The sequence below is a fragment of the Octopus bimaculoides genome, chromosome 1, assembly GCF_046866305.1.
Source record: "Octopus bimaculoides isolate indiv1 chromosome 1, ASM4686630v1, whole genome shotgun sequence".
Lineage (NCBI taxonomy): Eukaryota > Metazoa > Mollusca > Cephalopoda > Octopoda > Octopodidae > Octopus > Octopus bimaculoides.
The window spans coordinates 151,092,192-151,107,891 of NC_142928.1; the positions used below are offsets into that span (position 1 = coordinate 151,092,192).

General features: G+C 36.3%; 1 protein-coding gene across 1 annotated transcript in view; it reads right to left on the reverse strand.

The window, feature by feature from the left end:
• Positions 1–15,700, reverse strand: part of LOC106875923 (dopamine beta-hydroxylase) — a 64,908-nt gene that overhangs the window by 20,047 nt on the left and 29,161 nt on the right. The window contains exons 3-7 of the mRNA XM_089359850.1: positions 9,459–9,605; positions 7,748–7,921; positions 6,204–6,287; positions 4,222–4,401; positions 1,185–1,284 (exon numbers count right to left, since the gene is read on the reverse strand). Of these exons, the coding sequence (XP_089215976.1) occupies positions 1,185–1,284; positions 4,222–4,401; positions 6,204–6,287; positions 7,748–7,921; positions 9,459–9,605 (685 nt within the window). The remainder of the gene's footprint in view (positions 1–1,184; positions 1,285–4,221; positions 4,402–6,203; positions 6,288–7,747; positions 7,922–9,458; positions 9,606–15,700) is intronic.

Here is a 15,700-nt window from a genome sequence, read left to right on the forward strand (position 1 = left end):
GATGATGGCTGATGATTTACCGAGAAAATGAAATGACTATCCAGCCTGGTAGACTTGAAAATAAAAACAACACAATGACAAATCTGTGTTATCAACACGCTTGTCTTACAATAATATCTAGAAAGCAAGCACAAACCAAGAAAGATTTCATGGAAACAGATTTGTGATGGCTCATTCATTTTACGATAACTTGCATACTTATTCTTATTTCGTACCACCAGATTCGAAAGAGAATATGTTAATCGTTGTTGTGTTTGTCACAGGAGAACAACTTATTTACGACGTACATCTTCACAAGAGACTCAATTCACTAGTACAAGGTATTCTGGAACAATATGACGAAATACCGGAGTTCTAGAATCCGTTATGCTGAAGAATCGAGTATGTTATGAATATATGTTCATCATAAAGGAAATGGTGATGTCCTGCCCTGTGGCGAACACCTATTAGCATATACACGTTGGAATCTGCTGAGAAACAGCTATCAGCATATACACGTTTGAATCTGTTGGAACATATTAAGAATAAATATGCAGGTCATCGATCGTTTTGAATCTTATAGTTCATATTTCTGTGCAAGACATCATGAATGTGATTAGCAGGTGCCCCAAAATGTCATCCATGAATTACTTCACTATGCGATACGATGTTTTCGCTAATACAATATATAGAATGAGCAACCTAGCTCGTTAAGAAAATCTCTGTTAAAGACGAAAGCAGTATTTATACTGAAAAGTAATGTTTATCGCCATCTAAACGTGGGCGTTCTATAAGAACAGACAATACTGCTATTTTAACTTCAGGAGAACAGCTCCTTCAGGTGGTTATTCAGCGCACTTCGCACTCGATATATATTGCAAACTGGAAGAGAAGTCCCTACTATTCTAGCTAGGAGACCACCAGATCACGTGATTTCGACGTCATTTTGGTCATCGTCAGTGATGGATACTCGTCAGCTAGACATAGCGGTAGTTCACCCCAGCTTTCAATATATAGAAAAAACATAACACACATATTTGAAAAAGTTTGTAGTGGGATACATATAAAAAAGTATGACGAGACCAGACTTGGAAATCGGTAGAATTTAGAGACGTTACCGAAACAAACAACAAAAAGATCATCTTGAGGAACCAAGTAAATGTGTCTGTGTGTATTTGTGTGTGCACTGATTTGTAGAAACGTACCGTGTTTTATTTCTGGATTATTATAATGGACTTCCAGTAATATGTTGCGGGAGATGTTGCCTCCAATTGCACAGCCTGCCTCTGCTGGTAAATGTAAGGCCTGCAATTTTAAATGAAAACGGTTTATATGAAAATTATAGAGGTAGGATTAGTAGTATTTCAGAGCAAAGGTATGTAAGAATACGTCAGTTGTTTTCAACCACATGGAGACATACATATACATCTACACATATATTTTAGAGAATTTGCGTAGATTCACAAAATATGCTATATATATATATTCAAAAGAACACATACGCTCGGATATTTGTACAGAATCTATACACATACAACTACACAAAATCACTACCAACGCACATACACATAGCAACATACATATGCATGCACGCATACACCCTACATATAGAACATACGTGCATTTGGACACATACCCACAAATATACTCACACTCATGAAGCAGTTATTATAAAAGAATGTCTGGGGAAAACAGCCAAGGACTCCTGTTGCATGAAAACTTATGAGTGAATTAGCTGCCGGCATAATTGATGTAGTGGAGGCGCAATAGCCCACTAGTTAGGACAGCGGACTCGCGGTCATAGGATCTCAGCTTCGATTCCCAGACCAGGCGTTGTGAGTGTTTATTGAGCGAAGACACCTAAAAAAGCTTCATGAGGCTCCGGCAGGGGATGGTGGTGAACCCTGCTGTACTCTTCCACCACAACTTTCTCTCACTTTTTCTTCCTATTTCTGTTGTGCCTGTAGTTCAAAGGGTCAGCCTTGTCACACTGTGTCATGCTGAATATCCCCGAGAACTACGTTAAGGGTACACGTGTCTGTGGAGTGCTCAGCCACTTGCACGTTAATTTCACGAGCAGGCTGTTCCGTTGATCGGATTAACTGGAACCCTCGTCGTCGTAAGCGACAGAGTGCCAACAATTGATGTAACAAGACAAGAACTCTTACTCAAATATAATTACATTTTCAGAATTGAGAACGATTATTGATGGAAATATGTCCGGATTAGATCAAACTGTCAAAGATCAGACTCTCTCATCATTATTGTATATAGTAGTTGGTTTTGATAAGTTAAATTTTCAAAGTTGTCTTTCCCTGCCGTTTCTGATCAGACGTAGTCCTTAGATAATGATTGTTCTCTTATAGCTTTACCTTTTACATTTTTCATTTGTTCCTGTCATTGGTCTGCAGGCATGCTGGGATATCTCATTAAAGGACATAGTGGAACAAATCGACAGCTAAGTTAAGAAGCCAAGAACAGCTAAATACCGGGGCCAAGAACAGCTAAATTACGGGGCCGTAAATAAACCATCACTGGTTTTCTAGCGAATGTTGGGAGTACAAGCATAATACAAACGCAAAGACACAAAGACATGGATATATACATATCAATGTTTCCGTCTACAAAATCTACTCACAAGGCTTTGGGCGGTCAGGGCTAAAGTAGAAGATACTTGCTCAAGGTACCAGCATCTACACAACCGGGCCTGCACCTCTCAGAACAAGTAAAGTTTCTGTTAATTAAAATATCTTGATGTACTATATCGAGCTTGCTAGCTTGAACTTTGTAACGCATATAACCTGGTTACATTAAGAAGCCTCTTCACATTAACTGGACATGTTGAAAATAGCAGTCAAATATCTTACAGAGTTCACCCTACGTCTTAAAAGTAAAAGCATCTATGAATATAATGACCATATTATTTCTGAATATATATGTCGGAAAAAAATGGTCGCAGATTGAAGCCAGTTGAACGATGAAAATTTGGTACACAGCAAGGATCAAAGAGTGACGCGTTACAGCACTCTACGAAACAGAAATCTGAAAATAAAAAAATCTGTACGAAACAAACTCAGGAACATCTGAAGAAGTATTTTCTAAAATACTCACAGAGACACAGTCAAGCAACTACAACTTCTTATAAGGCATGCTATTTCACAAACTATAATAGCAACATCGACAACAATGTTGTTGCTATTTTAGTTTGCAAATCAGATATACTGCTATAACCTCCATTATCAATTCCGTAGATTCGCACAAAATACTGAAAAGATATTGACCTTTCATACGAATATAGTTATACAAAAATGTCAGGTACATCTAGAACATTTTTTATGATTGGTTCATTTGATCAGAGAAAGAAAGGACTAAACAACAACAATGACAACAACGACGACGATGACAGCAACGACAAAAACAACAACAATGACGACGATGATTACAACAGCAACAATAACAAAATCAACAGCAATAGCAGTGACAGAATGAACACATATAGATCCAAATATATAGATTTACATTCTAACTACCACGTATCATATTATGCGTAAATCGTGCACTGAAACTGGTTGAATTACTTCATTGAGACCCAAAGTACCAGTTACACACTAGGATCGATGTAATCGACTTAATCCCTTTTTCTGTCCTTGTTTGTCCCCTCTATGTTTAGCCCTCTGTGGGCAATAAAGAAATAAATATTATCAGGCGATGTAGGCGGCGAGCTGACAGAATCGTTAGTACATCGGACAAAATGCTTAACGGTATTTCGCCCGTCGCTACGTTCTGAGTTCAAATTCCGCCGAGGTCGACTTGGTCTTTCATCTGTTCGGGGTCGGTAAATTAAGTACCAGTTGAACACTGGAGGTGACTTACCTATTCCCCGAAATTGCTGGCCTTGTGCCAAAATTTGAAACCAATATTATCACGCGAAGGTACATGACTAGGGTGAGACACTTATTATCGTATGATTGTGGTTTTCATTCTGGAACCAAGTGGTACAGTGTGTTCATTTCACGTTACTCCAGGCCATTCAGCTGTTAAAGAGCAACCCCGAAACAGTCCTAGGTGAATGGTCTGATTTTAGTCATATACACCATGAAAACCGAATAAGCGATCTGATTAGTCTTAGGGCTCAAAACAAAACATACCAAATATTTTATTACTATTTATTAATTTCTCAGGTCTGCTTGTGCCTGTAAATAAAAGGAAACTGAGCTGCAATAGATATGAAAAGCTACTTACAGAGGCACCCATAGCCCATGCTCCTATGACATGTCGACAAACACTAAGTTCCTTAGGTTTCTCCCCTACCAAACTTGGTCCGTTAAAGTAGGGTATTTTCATTCCGTGTTTCCACTCACAGAGGAACACTTCGATGTGATGAACGAAATTCTCATTACCTTTTGTTATGGCGCTTTCAAACTGAAAATATATAAAAGAGTCGCATCTATAGGTTTGAACACTCATATATATGTTGTATATATGTAAAATATATAATATTTATACTATGAGAATATATAATATAACATAATATAATGTGTATATGTTTATATATATTATTTATAATGCAATATAGTATAATATAATATAAGACAATATATATATATATATATATATATATATATATATATATATATATATATATATATATATATATATATATATATATATATATATATATATATATATATATATATATATATATATATATATATATATATATATATATATATATATATATATATATATATATATATATATATATATATATATATATATATATATATATATATATGCGTACACATGCACATAGCTACGTAGAAATATATATGTATGGCGGCGAGCTGGCAGAAACGTTAGCACGCTGGGCGAAAAGCTTAGCTGTATTTCGTCTGCCGTTACGTTCTGAGTTCAAATTCCGCCGTGGTCGACTTTTCCTTTCATCCTTTCGGGGTCGATAAATTAAGTACCAGTTACGCACTGGGGTCGATGTAATCGACTTAATCCGTTTGTTTGTCCTTGTTTGTCCCCTCTCTGTTTAGCTCCTTGTGGGCAATAAAGAAATAAATAAGAAATATATATGTATGGTTACATACGTGCGTGTATATTTATGCGTGTGTGTGTGTGTGTGTGTGTGTGCGTGTATAAAATGATCATATGAAAGCACCATAGATCAGTAGATAACTAGTACAACGTAAGTTTGGTTAAAGACTAGGTCTCTATTATCGTTTGGAAAACTTTTCATTTCCCTTGTGTTGCTAATAAATTCTCTTTAAAAAATCTTTAGTGCTGTAACGTTTACTTTACTCACCAATAAATGCTAGCAGCTGTTTTAAACATTCCTATGAAGTTAGAGAGAAATCATGTTAATGTTTCCTCCTGGGAAATATACTATCTGTCAAAAATATAAGCTATATCAATGTGTTGAGCTTTATAGACCTATGAACCATGACAGAATCAGAGAAAAGTAATATGGATAAATTAAGGTCGTTTGAAGCTCAGAGAGAAAGAGAAAGAAAGAAACATAGAGAAGGAGAGGGAGAGAGAGAGAGAGAGCAATTGATGACAGGTGTCAATACAGTTCACTCTTAAAACTTTTTGACAATGGAAAGTGAAATGGAACACTATCATGTTATTGAGAATGAAAAAATCTTTTGAAAGCGGTTGATTTTGAAGATATGAAAATATTATCATATCGTATCATAAATTTCTGAGTAGAATTATATCATTTATTCTCAAGGAACCATTGTTTCATTCAAATATGCTCCCCAAATTCCAATTAATCTAACACCTGAGTTGCTCTAACTTAGCCTTATGCGAAGTTATTTTCTGTAACTACAAGAAACTTTATTTGCCATATTTCTTCAAATATCTGTAAAAAATAGGTTTAATTTCAATCACCTGGGAAAAGGAATTTATAAGATCAAAACTAGGCGCACAATTTTACGAAGTCTCTAACTTATGGAAAAGAACTAAAGGCGACATTTGACGCTTGCACACATTTCAGTGACATAAGAAATTCTTGTTAAGCTGGCCTACAAGGGAAAAGAAACTATCAAACGATGTTTGTCGTACACTGTGCAATAATCACTTAATACGCCAGAATCAATAAATTATTTCATAGGCACTTTTATATATGAATTAGAAATATTTTATGGAATGCTGATCAGAAGTTTAAGAAGGTGGCATTTAAAGAGAAAGCAACTTTAAAGAGAAAGCAATACCTGAATTATATGCTGTCGCTCGGGAAGAGCTGGAAGTTTTGTTGTGTACCACCAGTATGTCGTTTCTTTTGCTGGTATTGTAACCTGGCAAATAAAAAAAAAATCGACCTATCAAAGATTGCCGTTGAAATATACACTTAATTTAAAACATTATAGAGGTATATAAATACAAAGTGCTTTCCAGAGGTTTTGAGAATTTTCAGGAGATACATTTATTAAATTTAAAGAGGTAAAAATCTCTAAACACTTTCAAAGTAGGATCCTCTGACTTCAACTCACTTCTAGCGCTGCAGCCACTTATGAAAGCCTTCTGTGAGTGGAACAGTAAAAATATGCAGGACTTTTCTCAAGTTCCAAATGTGAATTTGTCTATGTTAACTACATCCCAAAGATGGAACCTTGTATCTTTGTTGGAAACCGGCTCCCTCAGTGGAAGATTTATAATAATTAAAAAATAGAAGACATACATGCATATATAGTGTAATGTCCTAAGTGAGATTTTAAGCTGCATCTCTTAATGGGGTCCTGGTTCGGAAGAGACAGGTTTTTGAGGAATGTAGAACAACAATCTGCCCAGGAATAGTAGCAACTTTTGGCATACCAATTAGGGGTTGATTGGTATGTCCCGGAATTGCTTCTGGAAGAAGGTTACTCGTTGACACTCAACGGGCTCGGGAGTGTTAAAGCCCTTCAGCTTGTGAAAGGGAAGATATGTCGGAAACTAAGGGCTCATGGCACATGTTGCAGTAGACGAAAGCAAGTTTGAAGAACGAGAAAGTGGGACTGGGTCTGCATAAACCTTGTCCGCTGTAGTATTAATCCTGCAAGTTTTACAACAAACTGGAACATCAGCGCCAATACCAACACTGTCAAATTTTCTTCATAAGTTAGTAGTGATAGGTAAAGAGGTACGGAACAGGTAGAGAACGCTACTGGACGTCTTCAGTTTTGATCCTACATACGAGCTGTCTTATGTTGACGACTATGTCTAGTTGTGTCTTGATGAACAAACATTTACTGAAGCAACAAGGGTGTCCACCACCTGCAAGTTCTTCTTTTGTTCTTTTACTTGTTTATTCGTTTATTTGTTATATATATATATATATATATATATATATATATATATATATATATATATATATATATATATATTACGGAGATGTACTTGCATAGCAAGTGATCTGATCTGAGATCTAAGCGTTAGATTTACTTCAACATTTAAATTTAATTTGCCCAAATATTTTCGTCGCTTTGAGACCGCGACCTGTTCACTGACAATATATATATATGTGTGTGTGTGCGTGTGTGTGTGTGTGTGTGTGTGTGTGTGTGTGTGTGTGTGTGTGTGTGTGTGTGTATACAGTTTCGTTAACAGACACCATCACAAACTCACACACACTTACACAGATACATTTTAAAAAGAATATACTTCTATATTGTGTAGTCGTTTTTGACAGTGGCTTTGAGGCAATGATATTCCAAGAATATGTGAAAAATAGAAGCAAGTACAGACGAAGAGAAAAGGAATTTCAAAGAATACGTACGCCGGGAGCTAGAACCGAAAAAGTCCAGGTGTCCTTAGGATGTCTAAGGATCGGAACATCGGCTTCCAAAAGAAGCACACGCTGAAGTCCTGGAGATAAGGAAGTCACATTCACCCCTTCCGGATAATGAAACGTGTTATCACCGATGAAGAACACTACGTGAAGGGTTCCGTTCTAAAATAGAAATATTATAAAATAAGTATAAAACATATATATATAATAGGTATAAAACATAGATGAAATTGCTTTTCCTAACTTGTGTTTGGCAACTTAATGCAGAGTTTTTAAAAGATCATTTAATTATTAGAAAATTTCATCCACTATGAAAAGGAAATTAATTAGTGTTAGTGATAATATTTTTCTTGACAAAAATTATATATATATATATATATATATATATATATATATATATATATATATATATATATATATATATATAATATATGCGTGTGTGAGTGAGAGAGAGATAGAGAGGGGGAGGAAAAGCATGTGTATACATAACGCAAAAGTTCAATTGGGATGGGAACGTCGCTCGTTCACAGACAATCGCTGAACTCACGCAGCTATTGAGTGGTATCCGCACGAGCAGAAGAGGCCACTCGGAAGACCTCCAAAACGGTGTATCGACGAAATACGACAAACGTTTGGAGCTACGTGGATGAGGAAAGCACGATCCAGAGAGGAATGGACGGCATGGTGTGACCAGCGGTGTCGAAACGCCGCCCGGCAGTTTGGTCGGTCAAGCTAATCATGGTGATATATATATATATATATATATATATATATATATATATATATATATATATATATATATATACATATATATATACATATATATATATATATATATATATATATATATATATATATATATATATATATAGGTAATGAAAACTTATAGAGGTGAACTCTTTTCCAGAAACAACACTGTAGGGCTCAATTTATTGAGCGATTAAAGTATCAATTTGAAAGAGACAAGTTCCAAACTCAATAATACTCCTCATCAAAGCCGACACATATCTAAACACAGAGAGTATATATAAGTCATTATAAGCATGCGAACACATAACATATAAAAACACACACACATATATATATATATATATATATATATATATATATATATATATATATATATATATATATATATATATATATATATATATATATATATATATATATATATATATATATATATATATATGTATATATATATATATATATATATATATATATATATATATATATATATATATATATATATATATATGTATGATAGTGTAATTCCGTGCCCAAATCAAAGTCGAAGAAGTAATTGCATAAATACATACATATAAATTAAGAAGTCCAAGCTGATGAGATAACAGTTCACAATAATCCAAAAAGGGATTATATATATTAATTTATATATTGCAAATGAACTCAACTCCAAAACGAATTCATCCAAAGTGTCCATGTTTACTATATATTTACACACGGACACACAAACAAACGCTTGTATACGCATATAAACACTTACACATGCATACATGTTTCTTAATTGTATGCATAAGAACACGATTAGATGTATGTACATTAATTCATGCAAACTTTTCATAGACACTTACACTCAAGCACGCGTGTGGGCAAACACAAACACACATACGTGCATATATGATATGTAGTTTGAAAGACAGAGAGAAAGAAAAACAAGGCAGAAAGACATACTTACGTCAAAAGGAAAATCGTAATTGTCGCATGTGTCGAAAGGTCTCTGATATTCAATGACCAATGCATGCTTGTTTAACTGACCAGATAATATCTTGTAATCTTGCTGATTGTCAATGTGGAGTATACCTTTGCTGTCCGTCCATGCATCCTATATATAAGAAATAAATTTAAACATATGTCTATTAAAAGATATCTCTAATTCATCATGCATATAGACAACTGTATATCTTTACATTTACGACACTGCCTCTATATCATTGATATTCCAGTTTGTAGAGGAAAAGTCTAAGCTAACGCCACATTAAACAAAGGAAAAAAACAATGATTACTCCTCCACACGCGCGCGCGCGTACACACATGCACGCATACACACACACACACACACACACACACACACACACACACACACACACGCTGGAAATGTCTAAGTATGTGTGTGAGGTTTTGCATCTGCTTCTTTTATTAGTTAGTGCCACACAGTCCAAACGTGAATCTAAAATGAGATGGCGTTTCAATCGCCCCCTAAATCTAAAGAGCGAGACGATCCAAGGAAAGCCTCAAAAAGCCTGAAGAAGTGTGGTTACCCGACCTGTAATTTTCTATTGTTGTTGAGGAGCCTAAAGCCTAAAAGGTATTAGCGTTTCCACGGTTGTAGCATCGAGGGCTTCTATCAACCTCAGTCGCTGTCCTCCTGGGATTTTCTTTAGGTTTCATCTGAATCAAAATACCCCTTCGCAATCTAATTCTCGGAATCTCTTTATTTTTAAGAAGCGTGCTAAGGCCTTCCAAAATCGTACTTTTCACCATCCACCAGAAATTTGGTTCTGATGGTATGCTTGAGATTTTTATTCGGTTCACTCTCTGCTCCAAGTATCTGAGCGAGATCTCAAGTTTTGTGGGACGTTCTAATGACTCGGATGTATCCTCAATTAAGGGTGTATCCACAAAATCGGTGCCTTGATATATAATTCTTAAACAGAGCTCAGCTTGGTCCGCAGGAATACGTTCTAATTTATGTCTTTTTGTCGATATGCATCTATACAGAATTGTTCTCTTTTTTGTTAGGTCTGAAATGTGATATGGTATACTGAACGCAAATACCTGTTTGATATGTTAATGCATTTTCTACCTCTTTTAAATATTCATATTCATTGTCTAGGCAGAAGAAATATTTTTGCCGTGTTTTCACTGTTACTGCTGCTATTGTTAGTATCATAGCTATCGCTGCAGGTATTACTTCTTATTGAGATGCTGCTAATAACTATTTGAGGTTCTTTGTTTGACATGCTGTTGTTTTTACTGCTCCTTATATTGTTGTTGTTGCTGTTATAACTGTTGTTGATGTTATTTTCGGCGAAGAAAGCTTCCACATTTGCTGTCCAAAATGCAGTCAACTCCACAGTGCCTACACTCTACAATACTCTTCAAAACTGTCCTTCATAAACAATCAGTCTTACCACCATTGCTATCATTTGCATGCCAAGTGCAAAAATACCTGCAGTTATTTCATATTAACAAACCCAGCACATCAGATCCCACTGGGCGATTACCTGGGAGGTTTTCTGTTATATTCTTATAGTCGACGGTAACTTTATGAGTGATATTTCTTAGTAAGATACTGCGCACAATTTCGTTTGGCTGTAAATGTTTTGGATGATAGAGTTAATCCATCGACGGTTCAACACTACAATCTGGTATTTGATGACATACAAGCCTTCGTACTTGATCTCAAATATGATTTGCTGATAACCACTTTCAACTGCAGCGACCCACGTCATAGCTGCTTGTAGCCCTTTTCGCTAATGAGTCTCGGGACCTTGAAAACATTATAGACCCTACTCATCTTCGTGTGTCTATGCTATAAGGAAAGCAACAATGGTAAAGAAAAGAACCATGTAATCTGTATACAACTTGCAAATTCTGCGACGGACAGAGTCCTTGTAAATATCCTACAATATGATGATGGCAGTCTTGTGTATTTTAATAATATACAAGTATACAGACACAATCACGAAACGAGCTTGTACTTCTCTCTAATCTAAAACATGTAATCTAAACTTCCAAAGACGCTATAAATTCTATACCTCACTAACTCTAACGCACTTCCTTGACAATGTAACATGCACATCATAGTTACAGCTCCATTCTAAGGACAAGAGTTTTCCTTTGGGTAAAATACTATTTCAACTCTGTTCAGTTATCTCCTATACAGTTCAATTTAATAACCACAATGAATCGTGGTGCAGCTATTACGTACACAAACATCCTGGAAAGGCAATATATAATGGCTACACGATACTAACACAAACTCACATAGTCTTTCTCTTCTCTCTGCCTATTCAACAGATTCTACAACGGCATCTGATGCTCTGAATTAATTGCGAATATATATGCACATCACGACTTTATTGATTAAAAAATATGTACAATATATTGAGAAGAAAATATTGGATTAATTATGATATCTGGTCATTATGTCTTCTCCGTATTAATAGCTTGTAGAAATAAGCCAGTTTGTTATTCAATGTTTATTCTATACACATCTAGATAAAATACACTGCGAATTAAACAAATGGTGATACCTACACTTATCATAAGTTAAGCAGTATTTGATTTGACTGACAAGCTTGGCAGAGCAACGAAAAAGCTGCTGGAGGGTCAAATATTCGATAAGGTTTGGATTACAGTTTGTCACAATTTCTAGTTTACCTCCTTAAAATTATTAAAGAATTTGTACATATTCAAAGCCAAAACATTATTAGATTTGACTGTGACTAGCGTTTCTGTTTGAAACTTTTACTAAGGTTATCATGACCTAGAGACACAGTTTTGCGCCCTATCCTAATCAAGTAGTCGATATACAAATAATGACTTACCAAAGTTGTCGGTAAAGAAACACACTTTTAACTTTTAACACCCTCCCTTTAAATAGCGTTAAAACTAGTCAGTCAACTCTTAAACAGTGTATTGCATCCTACTAACATAATTATGTCAGGAGCGGCACAACCACAAATAACACATTCTCAACATCACCAATAAATGCGAACCTGAGTTGAGTAAACCTCAATGTATCATCTGCCATTATGTATTACTCTCGCTATTACAATTATTACAATCAGCACCGGCATCATCGCTATAAGTATCACGATGATGATGATGAAGGTGACGTCACCGCCGCCTCCACCGTCGCCTCCACCTTCACCTCCGTCGTCTCCTCCATCTCCACCGTGACCTCTGCCATCGCCTGCGCCTCCGCCTCTGCCGTCGCCTGCGCCTCCGCCTCTGCCGTCGCCTGCGCCTCCACCTCTGCCGTCGCCTGCGCCTCCGCCTCTGTCGTCGCCTGCGCCTCCGCCTCTGCCTCTGCCGTCGCCTCCGCCTCTGCCGTCACCTCCGCCTCTGCCGTCGTCTCCGCCTCCGCTGTCGTCTCCGCTGTCGTCTCCGCCTCTGCTGTCGCCTCCGCCTCCACCGTCGCCTCCGCTTCCACAGTCTCTGCCGTCACCGACGACGATGACAAACACACACACACACACACACACACACACACACACACACACACACACCACCACCACCACCCGAGTAATCTCATGCTTAAAAATGGTAGAGTAACAAAGTTGCTCTGGACTAATTTTAATATATTAGTTTTCTTTATTCACCAGACGATGATTTCATCACCTAATTCCACCAATGAACTTAGATATCACCGAGTCACTTCAGTATACTCTCACTCACTCTAGAATAGTTGTTATGGAAAAGGATTGCGACAACATTCGATAGAGGGAGGAAAAGGATCCAGATAACATACCACCAAACAGAGAGAAAGAATGCCCCTACCTTTCCCTCAAATAGCTTCCGTGTGATGTTATCTCTGATGAACTGGAACAAGTTCCTAATAATAGCTGTTTATAAAGCTTCGGAATAGTTTTCAATCAATTCTGCTAACATCTTTTCCATGATTAATGAAACAGACAGCTATTGATGCCAGATCAATATTAAGGCGTGCTATGTCATTCACCTTAACATACATTGCCCCTTCACTCTCTTCCTCACACAACAACTCATACTCTCTTCCAGTTTTCTTTTCTTTCTTTTCCATTTCTTTATTTCTTCCTGTTTTGCTTACATTTTTTTTCTTTAAGTTGATATTTCTACATATAGTCACACACAACTATTCATTCAAAGCGTTTCCTTCGAATAGCCGCTTCCTAAGAACGAAACATGTAAAAAGAGTGTGTGTGTGTGTACTTATACATGCATGCATACATACATACATACTTACATACATACATGCATACATACATACATACATATATACATACACATTGATGTGAAAATCCGAAAAATACTAACAAGCACACATAATTTCCACATAAGCAGTGACGTAGACCGCCTCTATCTAAAACGAAAACAAAGCGGCAGAGGCTTAACATCGATCCAAAATGCCTTTGAATGTTGCATCATATCTTTTTTGGCAACATCTTTTAACTACCAAGTGTCGAAGTGCATTCCTTGACCAAGTTTGCATGCATGAGGCTGATAACATTACAAGACTTGGAAGGCAGCTCCTTCAGCAACACTCTTTGTCTGATAACCTAGAATACATGCCCAAAGAAGTCGCACGACTCTACCACGACGTATCATCAGATGAAAGGATGAGCCTATATGAGCAGAAGACTATGCATGGATATGTTAGTAGAAAGCTCCGTGATGATAGTAACATCGATCATCAAAGCAGTTTATCATAGACCAATAGCTGGATCACTACCTCCCACTTTGAAGGATATGCTTTTTGTAGTCCAGGAAGAGGAAATATCAACCAAGTACCTGATGCATAAAAGGGATAGAGATGCAAGAAAATTCGTAAAATGTGACAACCGATGCAGACTTTGTGGAGTTCACACTGAAGATATCGCCCACATCATAAGTAGTTGTCCGAAAATGCCATTACGGTATAATCTACCGATGAGGCATGACGTTGTAGCTAGGACACTCTATAATGAAATCCGCAGGAAGGATAATCTCGAGGACAAAGAAATAAGAACCCACAATATGGTAGAAGTCATACCCACTCATAATAAAAAGGAATACTGGTGGAATGTACCAGTGAAGACCTCAGTATGATGATTTAGGATAGCAAAGAGAAACTGTTTACAATTGTGGAAATTAGCTGCCTAACGGATGTAAACATAGATCAGTGAAAAAGAGAACACCTATGCTGAAATCTGCAGTTACTCTATCTAGATTACAAGTTCAGGTTTATACCTGTAATTATTGGGGCCCTGAGATATGTAACACGCTGCCTAAATACCAATCTTAGGCCTCTCAAAATCAGAAAGGAGAAAGCTAATTCGGAGATTACAGATCCAATCCATCAATGGAACAGTAAAAATCAGTAAAACTTTCCAGAAATTTATCATTTAAATATATATGAGCATGTCCAGATATGTAACTATATGTATGAGAATACATGCATAAAACATACAAATCTGCACATACATACATACATACATACATACATACATACATACATACATACATACATATTTACATGCATACATGCATACATACATGCATACATACATGCATACATATCCTGTTGATGTTGAAATTCCAATGAAGGAATCTTGGATCTAGGTTAGATACCGGTTCTTTCTCTATTGGCAAGAAATCTTGAAATAAACTGAATAATCACACACACACACACACACACACACACACACACACACACACACACACACACACACACACACACAAACTACTACTCAAACTATGAAGCCACATGTTTCTTAAAGTTATTTAGAAATTTAGCTCTGTATATAAGCAGACTAAGGGGCATGATATTACTGTAAATGGGTATCTCGTGAATACTTTGAAATGTAAAACTTGTACATTAATTATCACATTGTAACACCTGATTTTCCAGCTTTCCCTAACATATCAACACTTCAAAACTATAAAGCCATTAATGCATTCTCATTTCATAACAGATTGTTTCAGAAAATATTCGACCTGCTGTTAAGCAACTATAACTTAACAGATTGTGTCAGAAAATATTTGACCTGCTGTTAAGCAACTATAAAAATACACCACTACAACTACAACAACAATAACAACAATAATGATACGAGCAACAAAACCTTGCAATTTTATCATTGTCCAAACATAGTTACAAAACTCCAACACTGTAACAAAGAGATTTATGTTTTACCTACAAGCAGGTTATTTATATATACTCTTTTACTTTTT